At 33.4% G+C, this 20,155-nt stretch overlaps 2 protein-coding genes across 2 annotated transcripts; one reads left to right on the forward strand and one right to left on the reverse strand.

Moving 5' to 3' along the window:
* Positions 1-442: 442 nt before the first annotated feature.
* LOC105178099 (endo-1,4-beta-xylanase 1) lies at positions 443-6,670 on the forward strand. Its single transcript, XM_011101462.3, has 8 exons — positions 443-915; positions 1,052-1,114; positions 1,868-2,232; positions 2,307-2,466; positions 2,602-2,954; positions 4,173-4,350; positions 4,468-5,004; positions 5,395-6,670. The coding sequence occupies exons 1-8, from the start codon at positions 853-855 to the stop codon at positions 6,511-6,513; spliced, it is 2,838 nt and encodes a 945-aa protein (XP_011099764.2). The 5' UTR covers positions 443-852; the 3' UTR covers positions 6,514-6,670.
* Positions 6,671-13,308: 6,638 nt separating this feature from the next.
* Positions 13,309-16,261, reverse strand: LOC105178382 (Plant invertase/pectin methylesterase inhibitor superfamily). Its single transcript, XM_011101847.3, has 2 exons — positions 15,259-16,261; positions 13,309-14,222 (listed from the first exon to the last, which is right to left on the reverse strand). Exons 1-2 carry the CDS (start codon positions 16,205-16,207, stop codon positions 13,528-13,530), a joined length of 1,644 nt encoding a protein of 547 aa, XP_011100149.3. The 5' UTR covers positions 16,208-16,261; the 3' UTR covers positions 13,309-13,527.
* Between the last annotated feature and the right edge of the window lie 3,894 nt (positions 16,262-20,155).

Consider the following 20,155-nt stretch of genomic DNA (forward strand, 5'->3'; position numbering starts at 1 on the left):
GTAAATATAAATTCCATTAATAAAAGAAGATCGTACAGTACAACAGTGCTCACCTGGTGGTTTCTTCCTCGACAGGCCAAGGGATATGCTATAATCTATATAACGCACATGAACTAACATAACGAGATAAATTAACACTGATAATCCTCTGTCTAATATCTTCCACAATAATGGTGACTATGATGTTCGGTGGTCGCTCCATATGCTCAAAGTGTCTCAAATTTCGTTCCCTCCAAATGTGTTAAATGCAAGCAGCAATGAGTGCAAATTTAGTCTCAAATTTTTGAAGAAAAAAATATAATTTCCTATTTTTGAAGATAGGTTAAGTATAATTAAGCCTTTTTACTTGTAAGAAAATAATATAGAAAAAAAAAAGTTGAGTTGAGAGGAAACATGAAGCTTTCATGTACTGAAAGCTTAATTCTCACCTAATCATTGTATTCCTAGAATAGAATCATAGACATGGCTTGTCGTGAAAGAGCTGAAACACAAAGATATTCATAAATCGATTAATTAAAGCAATCTAGACCACTAGACCTCTGCAAAAACTTTTGCTTCAATTCAAGCATCCACAAAGCTATTCTCTGTCTGTAAGCCAAAGGAAACTCTTAAATGATTGCATCCCACTACGATCGCTGTACTAAACCCAAGTTTACAAACTTGGGACTGAGGTTGAATTTGAATCGATTCTTAATTCCCGAGGAGAAGATTATACGGCAATACATGTTGTTGGGAGACAGAAAGCGACAACCCAAAAACCAAAAAATTTGATTGGTTGGTTGACAGGGTCCCGCGCTTTCCTTAAACTTCACTTTGCAAAACTTTCGCGGAGGCAGAGGCAGGCAATATATAATGAGCCGATTCTTGAAGTGCTGCTTCACCAGTGCAGTCTCAAGGCGAAGCCCAGATTCAAAGGTACTGGCAATGGGGTTCTTGATTCAGCGAGTGAAAATTTTGGAATTTCGTGCACATTTTTGGAAATTATGACTACCCATTTGTGAATTTGATTGATATAAGCTGGTTTTTTGATGTTCTGATGTTGGGTGTTTAGGGATCAAGAGACATTATGGAGAAGCCTTCCACTAGCAATGTCAATGGTAGCTTTCAGTCTGAGGTAATAAAGGTTTTGATTTTAGGAGCTTTTTGGATTCTCGTTTGTGTGTTTCTTCGTAGCTTTGATTTTCTCTATTATCGGATCGTTTTCGTGCTTAGTTTTATGTGTTTGTCATGGAGTTCCACAAGCTGACGAATGCATGCTCGCACCATTAGTTTTTCATTTCTTTTCTTTGTCTTTTGGTATGTGATTTCTGTTTTTTTTTTTTTTTTTTTTTACTTTTTACTTTGTGGGAGTTCAATGATTCATGCATGTGTTTTGAAAACTGAAAACGGTCTGAACCATTTATATGTTGTAATAACAAAAAGGAGAAAATGAGGATTAGCAAAAGGTGTCTATTATTCATGTGGAGTGTCAAGAATGTGATTGTTTAGCAACAATTTTGGTCATGGAAGACTACATTAGCCACTATAGTGTTTGGATGAGTCTGTTGCGTGCACTTTTAAATCTACAACACATCAGAAGTTAAGAGAAAATTTGAGCTTTCCGTCTTGATTTGGTGCAATTTGATGATTTTGATATTTGATTATTGAATTAGAATTGCGTCTGCTATTGTAAATTGTAGAGGTGGTCAGAATCGTCTTAGTGAGGTTTTTGCTTAATCTTTACTTGTGTCTTTAGCATGAGCAATATTTTTAGATAGCATTTAAAATGTTAAGCCAGAAGCTACTCTATTTGAAATGTTATTTTTAATATCCTTCATCAAATTGATTATCAGTTTCATTAACTAATCTTTTATATTTTTGGCCATAGTTAAATGAAGAGGTAAAGGATTCAATCAGCAGTTCTGCTACTAACATCATCCTTAACCATGATTTTTCTGGAGGACTTCATTTGTGGCATCCTAATTGCTGCAATGGCTTTGTGGTACCCTCGGAGTCTGGTTATCCTCAGTGGCTGTCATCTAAATTAAGAGGACGTTTTGCTGTTATTACAAACCGGACAGAATGTTGGCAAGGCCTCGAACAAGACATCACTAACAGAGTTTCTGCAGGTTCAACTTACAAAGTTTGTGCTTGGGTTGGAATATCAGGGACTCCTCAAGCTGTTGCTGATGTGCAGGCCACTCTAAAAATTGAGTATCAAGATTTATCTGTTAATTATTTGTTCATTGGAAAGTAAGTTCTTTCTCTCTTTCAGTTTGCTTATCTTGCTTCAGGTAGCAATTTCTGATTCTTTTAGCCCCCTGCAGAACTTCTGCTTCAATGGAGTGTTGGGAGAAGGTAGAAGGTACATTTTCTCTGTCTACTATGCCTCAACGAGTTACGTTTTATCTCGAAGGGCCTTCGCCTGGCATTGACCTACTCATAAGATCAGTAGAAGTTACCTGCCCGAGTTCCAATCAATCTGATGTAAGTATATATCATACACTCCAACAAGCAAAGCTGTATATGTAAAAGCAACTGTGTTTTCTTGTCTACTGTTTTACACTAGACCCTTTTGTTGCTGATAGAGTTTTTATATGGGCTTGTTATTTGCGTCTGTAGAGCCAAAGAACAGGCTCTTTATGTGATGACAACGAGAACATTATCCAGAATCCAAGATTTGATGATGGCCTTAATAGTTGGTCTGGGCGAGGTTGCAAGATTGTATCGCATGATTCTATGGCTGATGGAAAAGTTCTTCCCATGTCTGGAAAGTTCTTTGCATCAACAGAAAATCGCACACAGAACTGGAATGGGATTCAGCAGGAGATAACGGGAAGAGTGCAGAGAAAGCTTGCCTATGAGGTCGTTGCTGCAGTTCGAATATTTGGTAATAACATCAGCAGTTCAGATGTTAGGGCTACTCTGTGGGTTCAGGCAGCAGATCAGCGTGAACAATATATAGGGATTGGCAGGTATTGCATCTCCTTGTCAATTTTTGTGTGGCCTGTTTTTTTGTTGTGTGTGTGTGTGGGTTTAGTCTGCAAAAGATTTTCTAGATGACCTCCTTGGGACTTTGCTATGTCCACTAATTCATACTGTACTTGACCAATGATAAGAAGGCCTTGCATTAGACTATGTGAACTAATGCTTTGGAGGGAACTTTTCTTTTATTCATTTTGCAACATTACAAGAGTTACTCGTTACTTCATGCTTTCTGAGAAGAAACTAAAGTTATCAAAAAGTTCCTTTCAACATGTGAGTTTTTCTAATCTTGGTTACAAGTATGCTGTGAAGAACCACTTATAACATATATAAATTGCCATAAAGTGCTGTCCAGGAACAACAGTTCTAAATACTAACTGTTAATCTTGAAAGTATATTTTGATAGTTGGACATGGATTGATTTACATCAGACTCGATATTTATAGACATCACAAAATATAATGTTTTTTAATTTGATCCTCTTCTTTGGTTAATTGATCTTATCTCTGTTTTACCATCAGACCCTGAAATATTGCAAGAGAAATGTGTTGATATTAATCAAATGCAGTTAGTTACATTTTACATGTCTACCTCTTTCATGTTTTGTAGTTTACTAGTTCACTTACACTACATGTGGATTGATGTGTTTGGATTTGAGGGGAGAACTTGGAAAAAGAATTTCAAATGACTTCATAATAGAAGAATTTGCAATCCACCAATGTTCAACAAAATGTGGTTCAAATTTAGAAGTGAAGTATTTGAAATCCTTTGAATTTAAAGTTATCGAAGGCTATATTTAGATTGATGGATTTGAATTTGAGACAAGGATATAGAGAAATAATTCCAAATGACTTCATGTTATAAGAATTTGAAATCCATTATTATCTAACAAAACATAGTTCAAATTTTAGGGTTGAATGATTTGAAATCTTTTAGATTTTTAGAATTATCCAATCCAAAAGGATACGTTAATGGGAATTCGAAATTCATCATTTCAAATCCATTAAACCAAATATAGCCTAAACAAATTCAAAGGATTTGTTGCCAGGGATTTGAATCAATCCAAATGTAGCCATAATGAAAATGAGAGTAGGTGCCTATCATTTCTTTTCTGATCTGGGCTTGTCATTTCTCAAATAACTGATAATGATCATCTCTTTGGTCTGGCATCGAAGTATTCAATATCTAAGAACTTTGCTGTTATGTAGTGTACAGGCAACAGACAAAGACTGGGTGCAGTTGCAAGGAAAATTTCTTTTAAATGGTTCCCCATCGAAGGTGGTTATTTATTTAGAAGGTCCACCTCCAGGCACTGATATTCTCCTGGATAATTTAGTTGTAAAGCATGCTGCAAAAGCCCCACCTGCTTCTCCGCCGGCCATTGAGGTAGTCCGATACATGATAGTCTTTAGAAGTTCCTGATATATAGAAATTTTTTGAATCAAATTCAAATGTTACAGAGAACAAAACAAGGATTCTAAACTCTTTCCTGTTTTTAACCAGAATGCTGCTTTTGGAGTTAATATTATCAGTAATAGCAACCTTAGTGACGGCACCAATGGGTGGTTCCCTCTCGGAAATTGCACTCTTAGTGTCAGCAATGGTTCGCCTCATATTCTTCCTCCCATGGCTGCAGATTCCCTTGGACCTCATGAGCCTTTGAGCGGTCGATACATTCTTGTGACTAATCGTACGCAGACGTGGATGGGACCAGCACAGATGATTACGGATAAAATTAAACTCTATTTGACATATCAAGTTTCTGCATGGATTCGAATTGGCACTGGAGCAACTAAGCCTCAGGGTGTTAATGTTGCTCTTGGCGTGGATGGGCAGTGGGTAAATGGTGGGCAAGTTGAGATTAATGACGACAAATGGCATGAAATTGGTGGATCCTTCAGAATTGAGAAGCAACCAGCAAAGGTAATGGTCTATGTACAGGGTCCTGATGCTGGGGTTGATTTGATGGTTGCTGGGCTTCAAATCTTTCCGGTGGACAGACACACGAGATTCAGACATTTGAAAGTACAGACGGAAAAGGTAAGTTGTGAATTTCTGACTTCCTGGAAATTGGTTTTGAGCCATAAACTTGACCTCGATGATGGAATCAAGAACTCTTTAGATAAACACGAAGTCTACTCTATCTTAAATGAATAGTCAATCAGTTCATTCTGGCATCATCATTTTGCTTGTGGGACGATTTATCATTATCTATTCTTCTCTTGTCGGTCAACCTCTTGCCTTTTTTTTTTTTTCCCAAGACTAATAGGAGAAGATCATGCTTGAATAATGCATCAATCTGGTAAAAATTATAAAGCAGGCATTCGACCAATGTTTTACTATGACATTTGCCAAATCTATTGAAGAATGAAATTTAGTACTATACCTGTAGTTGATTTTACCCTATTCTGTACATTTTCAACTATGCAGATACGCAAGCGTAATGTCATCTTAAAGTTCACTGCATCAGACCCTGGCAGTCTGGTTGGCACCTTTGTGAAAATAAGACAAACACAAAACAGCTTCCCATTCGGATCATGTGTAATGAGGACTAACATAGACAACGAAGACTTTGTTGATTTCTTTTCCAAAAACTTCAACTGGGCCGTCTTTGGGAATGAGTTAAAGTGGTACTGGACAGAACCACAGCAGGGGAACTTCAACTACAAAGATGCTGATGACTTGTTGAACTTGTGTACAAACCATAATATTCAACTTCGTGGCCACTGTATCTTCTGGGAGGTAGAGGGAGCCGTTCAGTCATGGGTACGTGCTTTGAGCAAAAACGACCTGATGTCAGCCATTCAAAACCGTCTAACAGGTCTTCTGACACGTTACAAGGGAAAGTTCAAGCAGTACGATGTGAACAATGAAATGCTGCATGGATCATTCTTCCAAGACCATCTGGGAAAAGATATCCGGGTGAACATGTTCAAGACTGCAAATCAGCTGGACCCCTCCGCCACCCTTTTCGTGAATGACTACCACATTGAGGACGGATGTGACTCACGCTCATCCCCTGAGAAGTATATTCAGCATATTCTTGATCTCCAAGAACAGGGTGCCCCTGTTGGAGGAATAGGCATACAGGGACATATAGACAGCCCAGTCGGACCGATCGTTTGTTCAGCTCTTGATAAGTTGGGAATTCTCGGCCTCCCAATCTGGTTCACGGAACTTGATGTCTCATCAAACAATGAGTACGTTAGAGCTGACGATTTGGAAGTCATGCTCCGGGAAGCTTTTGCCCACCCTGCGGTGGATGGCGTGATGTTGTGGGGATTCTGGGAGCTTTTCATGAGCAGAGATAACGCGCACTTGGTAAATGCAGAAGGGGATCTTAATGAAGCCGGCAAACGGTACCTCGCTCTGAAGCAAGAATGGCTGTCTCGTGCTCATGGCCATATCGACGGACAAGGACAGTTCGAGTTCAGAGGATTCCACGGATCATATGAAGTTGAAGTTGTCGGAGCTTCTACAAAGAAAGTGACCAAGACATTCGTGGTTGATCAAGGTGTGGATCCACTTATGATCACCATAAATCTGTAGTTGTTAAAAGTTTACTCTTTATGGGATTGTGAAACTTTCATTGCTGCGTGTAAGAATAAGAGGAATGTATTGTTGGTGGTTTGGAATCATGTAATGATGTCTTAAAAGTGTGTTTCTGATTCAAGTGAATAAATAAAGTGTTGTTTTGTGTTCTTTATGCTAAAGACCCCTACTGGAACTATACCATGCAAAATTGATGCGGTTATAATATCCAATATAATTATGAATTGTTAGTCTTTAATAATCATTTTTTTCAAAATACTGCGTGGAAAATTTTTATTTCTCAAAAATTTGTTTAATTCTATTCGATTTGATTTTACCGAATGAACATCCCAAAAAAATAATAATTTACTAATTACACGAAATTAGAGGTTCGTCATACTTTTTTTTAAGCCACAAGAAAATTTTTTATTTAAAAATTAATATATTTATATAATTTCAAGAGAAGGTTAAAAGTATCTTCTTTTACAATTGCATAATATATTAAAAATAATATTTTTTTGTTAATATTAAAAAATAAAGAATATATTTGATCGATTAATTATATGATGAGGGGCCATCTCGGACCTATTAAAAATCATATAGGACAGATGATTTAATTGGACTTAATTAAACACACAATCCATATTGTAATCATGACTATAGTAGTATTTTTTAAATTAATTGCATGATATTATTAAAAATGACATTTGATTGACTAATAAAAAATTAAATACGATAAAACCCCTTTAGAACCTATTACAACTCATAATCTAGTCGAATTAATTAGACACAACCCAAATTGGATCCAAGTTAAATCATTTTAGATTTTTAGATCTTAATTATCTTTTTAAAAAATCATTTAATCCATTTATGTATTAGGAGACTAAATATATTTCTAAAAATTATCAAATAATTATGTTAATTAGAAGAATAAAATATTCCTCCAGAACATCTATGAAAAAATCTACTAATCTAAAAGTATTAGCCAAATATTAATAAAATTTTAATTTCACTAATTCGTATTTCCAGTCACAAGAAGTAAAATATATTTGAATCATATTTAATTTTAATAATTATAAACTCAATATTTTAAATATATTGTTTATGACATTTACTAGGATATATAAAGTTACAAAATACCCAATATCAAGGCATCATTTAACATCTAATTATTTTTTGTCTCCTGAAAAAATAATATCAAATTTTTATTCATTTTCAACATTTTTCTGCAATTATCAAAAGCATGATTTGACACTTAAAGTTATTTACCCCCTTAAAAAATTATACAAATATATTCTTAATAATTTCCGATATTTTCTGAATATTAACAAAAATAATAGAAAAAATGTAAGCAACCCCCTTGTGATATCGCAAATGAGCAAATTATCCCCTTATGAAAAAACAAATAGCGATATACCTCCCTGTATTTTTTAAAATACAACAATTTACCTCTCAATATTTTTCAAAATGAAGTAATTTACCTTCCTGTATAAGGAAGTAAATTGCTATATTTTTTTTATATGGGAGTAATATGCTCATTTTTAATATCACGTGGAGGTAAATTGCTGTTCACCCCAAAAATAATACCAAACTCTCTTGTAACATTTCACGTTACATAATTCAGACTTTTATTTCTCAAATTTTCAAAATTTACCTAAAAACAACTCCAAACAATACTAATAGTATTATTTTGGTATAATTACAGTCCCCTCCCCTTATAGTATCCATTTGATTTGATTCCATCAAAAAATTAAGTTCTTCTGTTAGTCAAATTCATCGAGTTTGATGATATTAACAAAAAAATCAAATAAAAATTCATTCTTACCATTGATTTGATATTATTACTATTTTATTACAGGTCAAATAAATCTTTTTATAACCAAATATTCTTATATATGGGAGAAAATATATTTTCACCTTTATAAGAGTGGTTTAGTTGTAAAAAATTTGTTTGACCTGCAACAAGTTAATGAAGTATCGATTTTTTTTTTAATATCAATAGATTCAGTAAAATTGACTAACAGATGAATCTATTTATTAGATAAAAACAAATCGAAAAAATATTATATGTAATTTTTCATATCAATAAAAAATTTATGTATAATTTAATTAAACTTTATTGTAATTATCCCTATTAGTTTTTGTACTAATAGCTGAAATGAATGGGAAGTCCACATTAATTGGATCTCTCTGCCCATCTCTTAATTATCACAAATCAGAAACAGGTCTTATTAAGGGTGCACATGTTATCCCTCTCCACATGTGACTTCTTTAGAACCTATAATGCCTTGTCGGAGAAATTGCACTTTTAGTTCTATACAATAAGATATTTTGTATTTTTAGTTCTGTAATTTATAGAAATTTAGCACATTTAATTTTATAAAATAATATTATAATATTTTTTATTGCATAGAATAAAAATTTGACATATTTGGTCCTATAGGATAAATATTATGCCGTATTTGGCCCATAAGATATAAATAATTTTATATCATATGAGAACTAAATGTGCCACAACTTTATATACTATGGAACTAAATATATAATTTTATCATATGGAACCAAAAATACTGCAATATTTATCTTATGTGACTAAATGTGCTAAGTCCATAAACTGTGGAACGAAAAGTGCAATACACCCTAGTACGGGGACAAAGATTGCAATTTTTCCGGGCTTGTCTGATGGTATCTTTTTTCTAATTGAATTTTTTAGTTTAAATTTTATTTTATTTTAATTTATATATATACTTAATGTATACTTTTTTAAAATAAAATAACATTAATTTCATTTAAATCCTCTGTAAATAAATGTAAAATTATACTTTTTTTCTAAAAAACAATTAAAAATACGTTGAATTAACGCACTCAATTTGTGCTTAAAGTTTCAGAGTATAATATTAATCTTTTAAAAAATATAGAAATTAAATATTTTTTAGTTACTCAATTTGCTTTTTCGAATTTATAGTAAGTAAAAGAAATAGATTTTACAATATAAAACAATATAATTAATTTAAAATTAAAACATTAATCCAAATTTGATAGGAAGGAGAAAAAAAGAAAGGAAAATTATATTTATATTTTAGATTTATATTGTCCCAATTATAGAGGGGAATTAAAATTTGGGGGGGGGGGGATATAAAAGAAATTAAAATTTATGTATACCTTGTAAAAAGAATTACAAATCTTGGGGGCTAATATATATATAAAAAATAAAATTTATGTATAGCATAAAAATTTTTTTTACATTATTTGATGTTAGGCCAAGCACACAAACATCCCTTCTCCTTTGTAATACTGCAAATACACCCCGGAGTATGCCTGTTTTTTTTAAAAATACATGAGGTGTTTGTGTATTAATTTGGACCTAATCTCAGGAGTGTCGATATAATTTACTGTAAAAAAATTACAAAACACCCCCCACCCCCCGCGGATCCAAGAATTTTAGATAGATTCAGTTCCGATCACTATTATGAATTAAAATATACCCACAAAATCATATATTATTTACAAATATATTCATAAATTACACATCAATACAACTCTCGTATCAAGAAAACTTCGAATCCAACACACAACCATAACTTTATTGCATAGATTGCATGGGTATAGACTAGTACAAGTGTGGGTGGTAGAGTGAATGGATGAGACAATGCTTCAACTGATGGGGTTTCACTTACACGCCAAGCAATTCTCCTTATTGCTCTGTATTCTGATGATGTGTGTACGCCATAGTAATTCATATAGGTGTGTAAATGCCCAACACTTTTTTGTTCGGTTGGTAAAAATAGATTGTAATTGTGAGTTTGATTCTCTTTGTCGATGTAAGAATTTTATAGGGGAGTAATTTGTGAATATATCTGCATGTCCTAACTTTTGGTAGCGATCAGTGTTGTAATCATTTTTATAAATTGATTTTTTTTTAAATTCAAAATTCGTAATGTTCAATTTTTACAGGCTCAAAACTCGTTGTCACCTAACTTTAAGACTCGTCTCACCCTATCTAGTTGGACATGAGGCTCACCTTATCCAGTTTCAAACTTTATTACGGACAAAATTTATAACAAAAAGATATTTATTACGAAAAATTCATTTTTGTTATGATATCATTTTTGTAATAAAAATAGTTGGAAAAATGTGTTTAGTATCATTTTTGTTCAAGTGTGGGTAGTTAAACTTGCGTACAAGTCTTGAGAGAATCATGAATATTCCCATCTATTCATGCCTTTTTGTTTTATGTTACTTTCGTATATGGTTTATATTATTCTTACACAAACATTATTTTATATCGATTCATTTTTTTAAATAGTATGTAATTCATTATATTATTAATATATTTAAATTTAAAAATTGATTGACGAAAAATAACAAATGACTATAGAAGTAAACGCACACCAATATTCACGGGACTTGAAACCCACAACCTTTTAGTTGTGGAGCCTTAACCTTACCAATCGAACAAGGCCTCATCGACTATATCGATTCGTTTATTTATATAAAATGTAATAGTTACACAATTTTGAGGTTGCTATTTAATGGTAATTAAGATTTTTATTATAATTATTTTATTTGTACGATTAATCAACACCTTTGTTCATGTGGCATATAAAAGTTAACGTAAGGTAAAAATGTAAATTTAGTCTTATAAATATAGAAGAATGACACATGGAGTCCAGATGTCACAAGCAAAAAAAATGTTACATAGTTAAACTTGATCAAAAATAAAAAAAAAATTCTCAAACTAAAGAGGCGCATGCCAAATATTTGCTAATTTATACTGGAATTAGCAGTTTCCGAGGACATCTAAATTAAATATGTTATTTTTTTTAAATTATAATATTCAATTATAAATCAAAATCGAAAAAGACCGAAAATACATCTTCTATAATTACAAGACCAAAATTGTATTTTTTTTTTTTTTACGATCTTTCCATCCATGCCTCCTAGGGGTGGCAACGGAGCAGATTTGGGTGGACTCAGGACCCGCCTCGCACCAATATAAAATTTGACAGGATGGGTCTAATTCGATGGACCAATTATTTTTATTATTTTTATTTGTTCTACAAATACATATATATATATATAATTAACATATCAATTAAAAATAAAATTATTTATGATCTAACTCAAATATTAAAATTCAAAAAATAAATTTTTAAGTATAACTGGAATTATTATTCCTTGTGCCAAGTCTCTTAAAGCATGGGAGAAGTCCATCCCGTGAAGTATCACGAGCTTTTTCTGTTAGGCTGAGCAGTGACATGAATTCATTTGTCATAACTCATAAGAACTTACCTTCAGGAAACAAAATAGTACGACTAGTGATAGAAGTCACACTGTGACTCTCACATACACTTTTAATCATAGTTCAAAGAATAGATAGTAATAAAAAAAAAAAAGTATATTAAGATCTTAAAATATTCTAAAACATTAGTAAAATTGCAGAATCAAATTTAATTAACATAAATTACTACTCTTTCGTATACATTACCAAGTTTTAATTAAGATAATATTTTTTAAAAACTTATTTTCGTGAATTGTAATTAAAATATTAATTCATTAGTAATAATGATAAGAAAATATTTATTATATATGTAATAGTACAATAAGGAAATTATAATACGAAGAGTTCTCAAAGAAAAAAAAAACATGTAAATCACATTAAGGAATGTAATATTTTTTGGAAATTTACTGATAATATCTCAACACTAACATTAATATCATCGTTGGTGATATCATAGACTTCAAAAAATAATCTTATGACAATGGAATTTTTGCAACGGATACGTCCATTTCAGATTTACAATGGCTTAGGTCGCGACTTTGCATTTGAGTTGCAATATTTTTTGAATTTTCATGGTAATTTTTATTGCAAACTGATGGTAAACTTTTGCAATGGAAAGGCCATTATAATGTTCCATAGCAAATTATAGTCAACTCTTAGATGACCTATAATTGTCATAAGTCGTTGCAACTTCCGTAACAAAATTTTGCCCAGCCACAGTCCATTGCAAGGTTGTAACAAAAGGTGAAAACATTGCAACGTTACAACGAATATTTATATTACATTCGTTATAAATAATTTGTAACAGCAATATCGTCATGAAATTTTTTTGTCACGAATTTTGCAACAACCTACAATATTACATTTTACTACGGGCAAATTCTGTTACAATATTGTCACAATTTTTGCAATGAAAATAATTTGTGGCAATTATTGATGGCATTGCAACGATATTTTATGCTTACTGTACTTTGAAAAATGAAATTGTAATTTTGCTACGGAATTAGTGACGGACTATGACCATGGCCAACCTGCGAATATTTTTGCAACAACTTTTGCAACAAGCTATGAAGTTGATGAGATCTGTAAGTTACAACTGGAGTCATTAATTATTGAACCGTCATATTTGAAATTGATTTTAAAATGAATTTTGTCCCGTGCAATTTGTACATGATAACTATAGTTCATTATTTCGATGGTATATTGTCATGGATTTTGCAATGGAGTTTTTCCTTCATGACAAAATCAGTTGCAAAATCCGTAGCAAAAATGAAATACAAGAAAATATCTATTCTACTTCATACATATTTCTATAATCCCCAACAACCAATTCTCCCTGTTGTCTTCTTCCACTCAACTAGTATTTTAATTTCCTTTTGGCATTAAATTATTAATAATCACATCAGTGCAACTAGTCATAATTTTTCAAACCCAATAATAATTCAAACAAATTTAAACAATCATTTATTTGACTCAACTAGACTTGTCCACATCTTGAAGATCATAGTCCAAAAATTTTGTATGCAAATCAATTATATTGAAGATAATTGAGAATCTGCATGTTAATGAACTTGTCTACTGTATCAGTATTGCCTATAATCAGCTCAACTTACAAAACTTGTTCATTGTGAATTATTATATTACAAGAGCAATACTCTCAAAATCTCCACCTGCTCCATCCCCTGCATTTACTTGCAGTTAATCTTGAATTGAGCATCAAATATATATATATTACAATAATATCTACACACTTATTGATCATCAGAAGCTCCAGGGATCCACTGATCCCCTTGAATGAAATTCTGAACCGAGTACGAGCTGACGTGCGCGGCCGGAACCTGGTTACTCCACGACACTCGTCTCGACGTGTCAGCACCAGCCCCCGTATTCTCAAACTCGCCGTAATACAAAGTGTTCAGCGCGAAATCGCCGTCCCAGGGCAGCCATCCATCTGCCGTGACAAGAGCCTCCAGCGTGCAGCGAACAAAAATTGTCCTCGAATACTGTTTCCACGGCCTACCAAGGAAGTTTAGGTGCACCTTGGGGTTGCTGTAGTACAGTGCCATGTATGCCTCAGTGCCGTTGATCACGGAATTCTGGAAGACGAAGCCTGTCGACTGGGCGGGGTCGATCCTGCCATGGGCTGTCACGGCGTTCTTCTCGCCCTTTTCCGGATGGAGTTGCCTTGGAGCAACGAGGATGAGGCAGTCCTGGAAGAATGCAGCTGAGTTTCCGAATATGAAATCGACGTTGCCTATGATGCGGCAGGATTTGTAGTACTGCCGTAGGCTGTGGGCGTAGAGAGTGTCTTGGTTGCCGATCAATTCGCAGTTTTGTATGACGGAGCGATCGCTATCTGACCGGAAAGCTACCGCTTGATGAGCGTCCGGACCAGCCGTGTTCTGGATAGTGAGGTCGCTGGCCATAAATCCGTCGCCGAGAACTCCTGTGAGAGCAATGGCCAAGTGCATGTTCAGTAAAATGGAAACTGTTGGGACAATGCACAGGTAGATAGGGAAATCTTTTGGACGAATTAATCTGAGAATATCACATCTAGACCCCAGAAGTTGTATGAAATATCAAGTTCTCCCATAGATAAGGGTATATTTGTGTGAGAAAAATGTCAAATTGTTGTAAGAGTCAAACGGTCAAAAGTGACAGTTTTATGTAGCTAAGTGTAATTACTGATAGTAAAAGGATAATTTGCATAATTTAACTATTTTTCAAGGAGTATCTATATAATTACCCTTACAAAGTAGTTATACATGGAGGCAACCTCACACATGTATATAATTTTAAATTTTATTATATTTATTAATTAAATAAATAATAAAAAAATAATTTATCAAAATTAGTATAATAAATTAATATTAGATATATATGAAAATTATTTTGTTTCAAAAAATATAGAAAATTAAATATATTGAAGATATTTTAATCCATACCAATATTACTAGCTAACCAATAATAAATACTAGCTAGTTATATGCTGCACATTTGATAAATGTGTACAAAAAATTAAAATATGAACTTATTAACTAAAATTTTGTTGTAGAAAAATTGATAATATAAAAAGAATTAACTAAAAATAAAAAAATAAGTATATTTACAATGTTTTAGTCAATATATATATTGTTAATAATAAGTATTTATGATAACCCCTAACCTAATTAATTATAAACAAAAAATATTTACTGTATAGACATTTAAGAAAATTATGCAAAGTCATGCCAAAAACTAAATTGATCAAAAAATAAAAATTATGAGCAAATTTTAATTTAAATTAAATTCAATCATATTCAAAATAAATTATATAATAAATATGATTATATAACATTTTAAAAAAATAATTAATTATAATATAAGTGTATTATGTTCAATATACAATTAATTTGGTTCAAAAAAAATTGAAAAACCAAAACACGACATAGCATGTTATGGTGGGAGATTGCAGCAATATGAAATTTAGGTAGTCAACTTACCGACTGTGGCGGAGTTATAGGTTGAGACTCCCGGCTGGCCCACGTTCATCGACCCTGTTATGACCGTTTTGCCCATTCCATCCCCCAACAACACCACGTTCTTCTTCTCCAACGCCACCCGAACCGTCTCCTCATAAACCCCCGCCTTGATCCGGATCACGAACCTCTTTCCGTTCGTCGGGGCTGCATTCACCGCCTCCTGCACTGTCTTGTAATCGCACCCACCTCCGCCCTTGCACACCGTCACGTCCGCCGTCAGCCCCGCCGGAAAACGGCCGACCCATCCCGGAGTGTGGGAGTCGGACCCGGGTTCCCAGAATCCCTCTCGCTCGGTTCTGGGCGGGCCCCAGGAGCCGGTTTTATCACCATAGACGTCGTAATTCACCAACATTCCAAGCGCGCTGCTGGTGCCCGCAATCAATGAGTTGTTGAAGAACGCCATCGTTTGGACCACCTGGGACGTGTCGTTCACGTATTTGAGCCCCGACCAGCAGTCGTACTGGTACACCAGCGCCGCGCTCATCCATGCACGCGCGTCCTTGAGCCTGCCGCCCGACAGAGCTCCGCCGACCTGATTGATCCGGTACTCGGAGTAACTCACTACCTCCAGACAATTTCTGGCGGCGGTAGACCGGTTCTTGTTCCCGGCGGAGGACTCCAGAATATCCTGAACCATAACCCGACCCTTGTCCAGATTCTGCGAGGTTGCCGACAAGGCGGATTGGATGACCTGCAAAACGGTGGCGTTGGGAGGCACGTGATGGGACTGGGACAACCAGGCTTCGCATGCGGAGGGGTCACGTGACGCCTTGCAGGTCTCGTGAATAATGCTGGTAGTCTGTTTCCGAGATGGGTCGGCGGTGTATGGCGGCGGGTGGTAGTGGCGGGAGGCGGAGCAGAGAGAGAAGAGGAGGAGAGAGAGGAGAGTGAGAGGAAGAAAAGCCGCCATTGAAATGAATATGAACTCCAATTATCTCTGCAAGCGTAAGTGAGGATATGGTGAATATGGGGTGGGGGCCATTTTATAGGTCTGCACACCGTTTCCTATTAATTAAAATTCTGTTTTTAGTGGACATGTATTTAGGTAAAAAATCTAGAAAGTATATGGTAAGTTAATGAGGAAAAAAAGTGGTAATTTTTGTCAAAATTATGGTAATCTTTTTATTAATTATGATAATATATATGTATAGTGATATGAGTAAATAGAATGATGAGCATAATGGGGAAGTTTAAGAAATCTTGGGGAATTTGAACTAAATCTTGGTAGTGATTGTTTGGATTTCTATTATAATTTCTATTATATTTTATATATATAAAAATTATGTTATTAATTTTATTTAAGAAATCTTTTAATACATATAAAATGTATATTACGGTATAAAATGAAGATTATAAGTTTTTTCTATTCGAGCTAGGAAAAAGCTCTAAAAAGTAGAGGGAGAAGATTGAATTTGGCTTATATTTTTTCTTGCCCTTTTTATTATTGTTGCATAGTTTAAATACAAGTAGTGGATTAAAGATTCAATGCCAGGTGGCTCTATCTTAGGCCCTTACAATTGTCCTGGTAACAACTTTGGTACCCTCTGTAGAATTTTATTTAATTAACAATAATAGTCCTTAGCAAGCCTTCTCCACAATAGGTCATCTTATCTCTTTAAAGTTTTTTGAGTCATTAAGCCATTTGGGCTATAATGTATACAAAAATATTAATAAAGATGCAACATGAATCACAATAGAAAATTCAATTCGAATGAGACATGAGATTTGAATTTATTGAGATGAATTAGTAGTGGAGAGAGTCGTGGGTTGAAATTGGATTCAGTTGCTTTTGAATTTTTGTTATTTATGTGTCGTGGTCATAGATTCGAGGTCGTGGTCGATCCTCCTATTGTATTTTGATGTTCGGAAATAATTTGAAAACACAAGGTGAGGTTATATGTGGAGACACTACAATGCTCAAATCAACTAATGATTTTAATATGTAGGTGTAATAAAATAATAAGAGATCGAATGATTTTAAGATTGCTTACCTTAAATGAATAGTGGCTGGAGTATTTATAGAATTTGGTTGGATCTTATGAACAAACTTAGATTGCTCTGATCCCAAACCTTATGGTTGTTGATGGGCTTCTATGGGCCTTTGTCCATTTCTTGTTGATGGCCTTATTTTATAATGTTGTTGGGCTGGGCTTTTACTTATTTAGCCCATATCAGTATGGATAAAAATTAGTTTTGTAATATATATTTTCTATACTATTATAAAATAAAATAAAGAGATAATTATATTTACACATTCTCATTTATTGTCTTTTTACACAAATTACTTCTGCATTTTTAAAATTTTCAGAAACCACTCCTAACAGTTTTTAAAATTCGAAAATGCCACTATTGACCCGATAAAACTTTAATTTACTTTTAATAACAGAAATGCCCTTAGAAATATTTCTATAAAATACCAAAAAAGTAGAGGGGGTGTCAAAGTAATGTATATGAGGATGAATAATATGACTATTTTAGTAACTTTTGTTGGATATGTATGGGCCTTCAGAACTCTGTGGAGCTAAGTGTTAAAACATGATTATTATTATTGTCATATGGTATTTTTGTATTCCTTATGAACTTCGTTGGGAACCACCTCTAGAGTCCATATGAGTATCAAAAGGTCCCATTTATTTTGATATTGTTTAGTTCGTCATAATATTGAATATGCATGTGGTCTTTAAATGGTCTATTTTCTATATAATTGTTCGACTGGCTTTGTGAATTTGATCATGTGGTTCTTGGTAAGCAATCAATGGGCCTGGGGCTGGACGGTGGGGTAGCATTGGGCTGCCAGTTGAGGCTTCATCATTTAGTTCTCACTTTGGTGTCCTTTTATGGGAGGACTGGAGGTTGTCTGTATGTGCTTGGCGCCACCATGTACCTAGGCATTGCCAGTTCTATGCAGTTGTAGGGTCGCTTTATGCATGAAGGATAAGGTAGTAAACGGTTTTTCATGAGTCACAAGGTGGTGATCATAATATTCGGTCCTTGCATGATATGGTTTTCACAGGCTCGATTGTTGTTGTTGCCAGTCAATGTAATATATTTTAAGTATTTTGATTGAGTTTTCTATTATTTATTGTTTTTTTCCATGTGCATCCACTCATGGCCTCACTAAACTATTGCTTACGTAATTTAAATTTCTTCCTCTGAATGCAAGTGATAAACTGACCAAATTAGGATTTCGCTAACCTAAGAAAGAGACCAAGGTGACTAAGAAAGAGGCTGAATTGTTAGGACTCATAGTCGTTCTGGTTATCAGGTTTCAATTACGATGAATAGATAATTTTTAAGATTTCAGTTAGATCGCGTCCCAAGAATAGGACCAAAGGTAGGGATCCTACTTTTGGGGCGTGACAATAATAGTTTTTTACAATAAAAACAAATGCTTGTGCAGTTTATACTTTTCTATTATAAAAGTGGATTGATCCAATTATACGTCGGGTAGGATATGCTCTCCTGGAATATAGAGCGCTCAACATCAGGAAGTGGACACCTATTTAGGTTGGCATCCACTTCCAACTAGGCTGGCCATCCTCCCGAAATTGCTATTGTTTTATCTAACTCTATAATAATGTGTCTTCCATTTATATCTGTCTGATAAGAAACTGTATGTTCATGTTTCGGATTTATGGAAAATTTCCTCAATAGGCTGCAATTGAGTTGGGCCAGTCATGGGCCACCAGCAAGGCATAGGCCCAATAAGACTCAGATCTCTTTAAATAAATTGATGCCCATAAATAATTAAAAGAATTACTTAAATAAGGGTGAAAATCTATCTTGTTACCGTCATAATAAATACCTAGGAAATTCTTATATTTTGTAAATATAAATAGAAATATTTATTTCAGAAATTATAAATCATAGATTTCAAATCCATATCCTAAAATTTAAAACTCTATCTCATATCAAATGAATCTTATTTAAACATTTCTCAAATTTTGATTTTATAGAAAAAAATATTAATTTGCTTGCCCATTGTACCTTGATAATTTTCTAAATACTCTATGTTATGGTAATCCTTTTTGTTGCTTGTAATTAATTTCTACCTTTCTAATCTTTTTAAATACTTTTATGGTAATTTTATTCTCATAATAATTATTTTTTATTTTTGTGTAACGAATTGAATTCACCATTATCCTATTGCATATTAATTTTAGAAGGTAATGTGATAAGATCTTATGGCTCTCATAAAATTTATGCTATATATATAATCTTTATTTATTTTTATATTTTGTGAAAAATTATCACAATCTAGAAAAAAAAATCATCCTTTTACTTATGGAAAAATAAAAATTTATCATTTATTTTCTTTTTTGATATTTTTTAATTTATTTGATGATTTAAAGAATATGATTTTGTTTGTTTTAATTTAATCATGGTCTGGAACACAACAAAAAATATCCTAAATATTTGTCTATATTTTTCAAAACACAAATATCGGTGTGTTTCAATTTATTTTTATTTATCTTACACTAATACCAAAACAAAATATTCGAAACATATTTAAAAAATATTAAAATACACACACACACACATATATATATATGTATCTATCTTTCTCGCACTCTTTTATCAAAAAAAAAAAAATCCATTAATTTATGTTTGTGTTTAATACGATCTATTTCCCTGTAAAATCGCAAATGAACAAATTACTCCCCTATGAAAAAATAATAGCAATTTACCTTCTTGTATTTTTTAAAATTAAGTAATTTACCTCATTAGACATGTAGGTAAATTGCTTCGTTTTGAAAAACATAGAGTGTGACTTGTTGCATTTTTAAAACATAGGGAGGTAAATTGCTATTCTATTTTTATAGAGGGGTAATATGCTAATTTACAATGTCACAGATGG

The sequence above is a fragment of the Sesamum indicum genome, linkage group LG9 (genome assembly GCF_026168435.1).
Source record: "Sesamum indicum cultivar Baizhima isolate 11 linkage group LG9, ASM2616843v1, whole genome shotgun sequence".
Classification (NCBI taxonomy): domain Eukaryota; kingdom Viridiplantae; phylum Streptophyta; class Magnoliopsida; order Lamiales; family Pedaliaceae; genus Sesamum; species Sesamum indicum.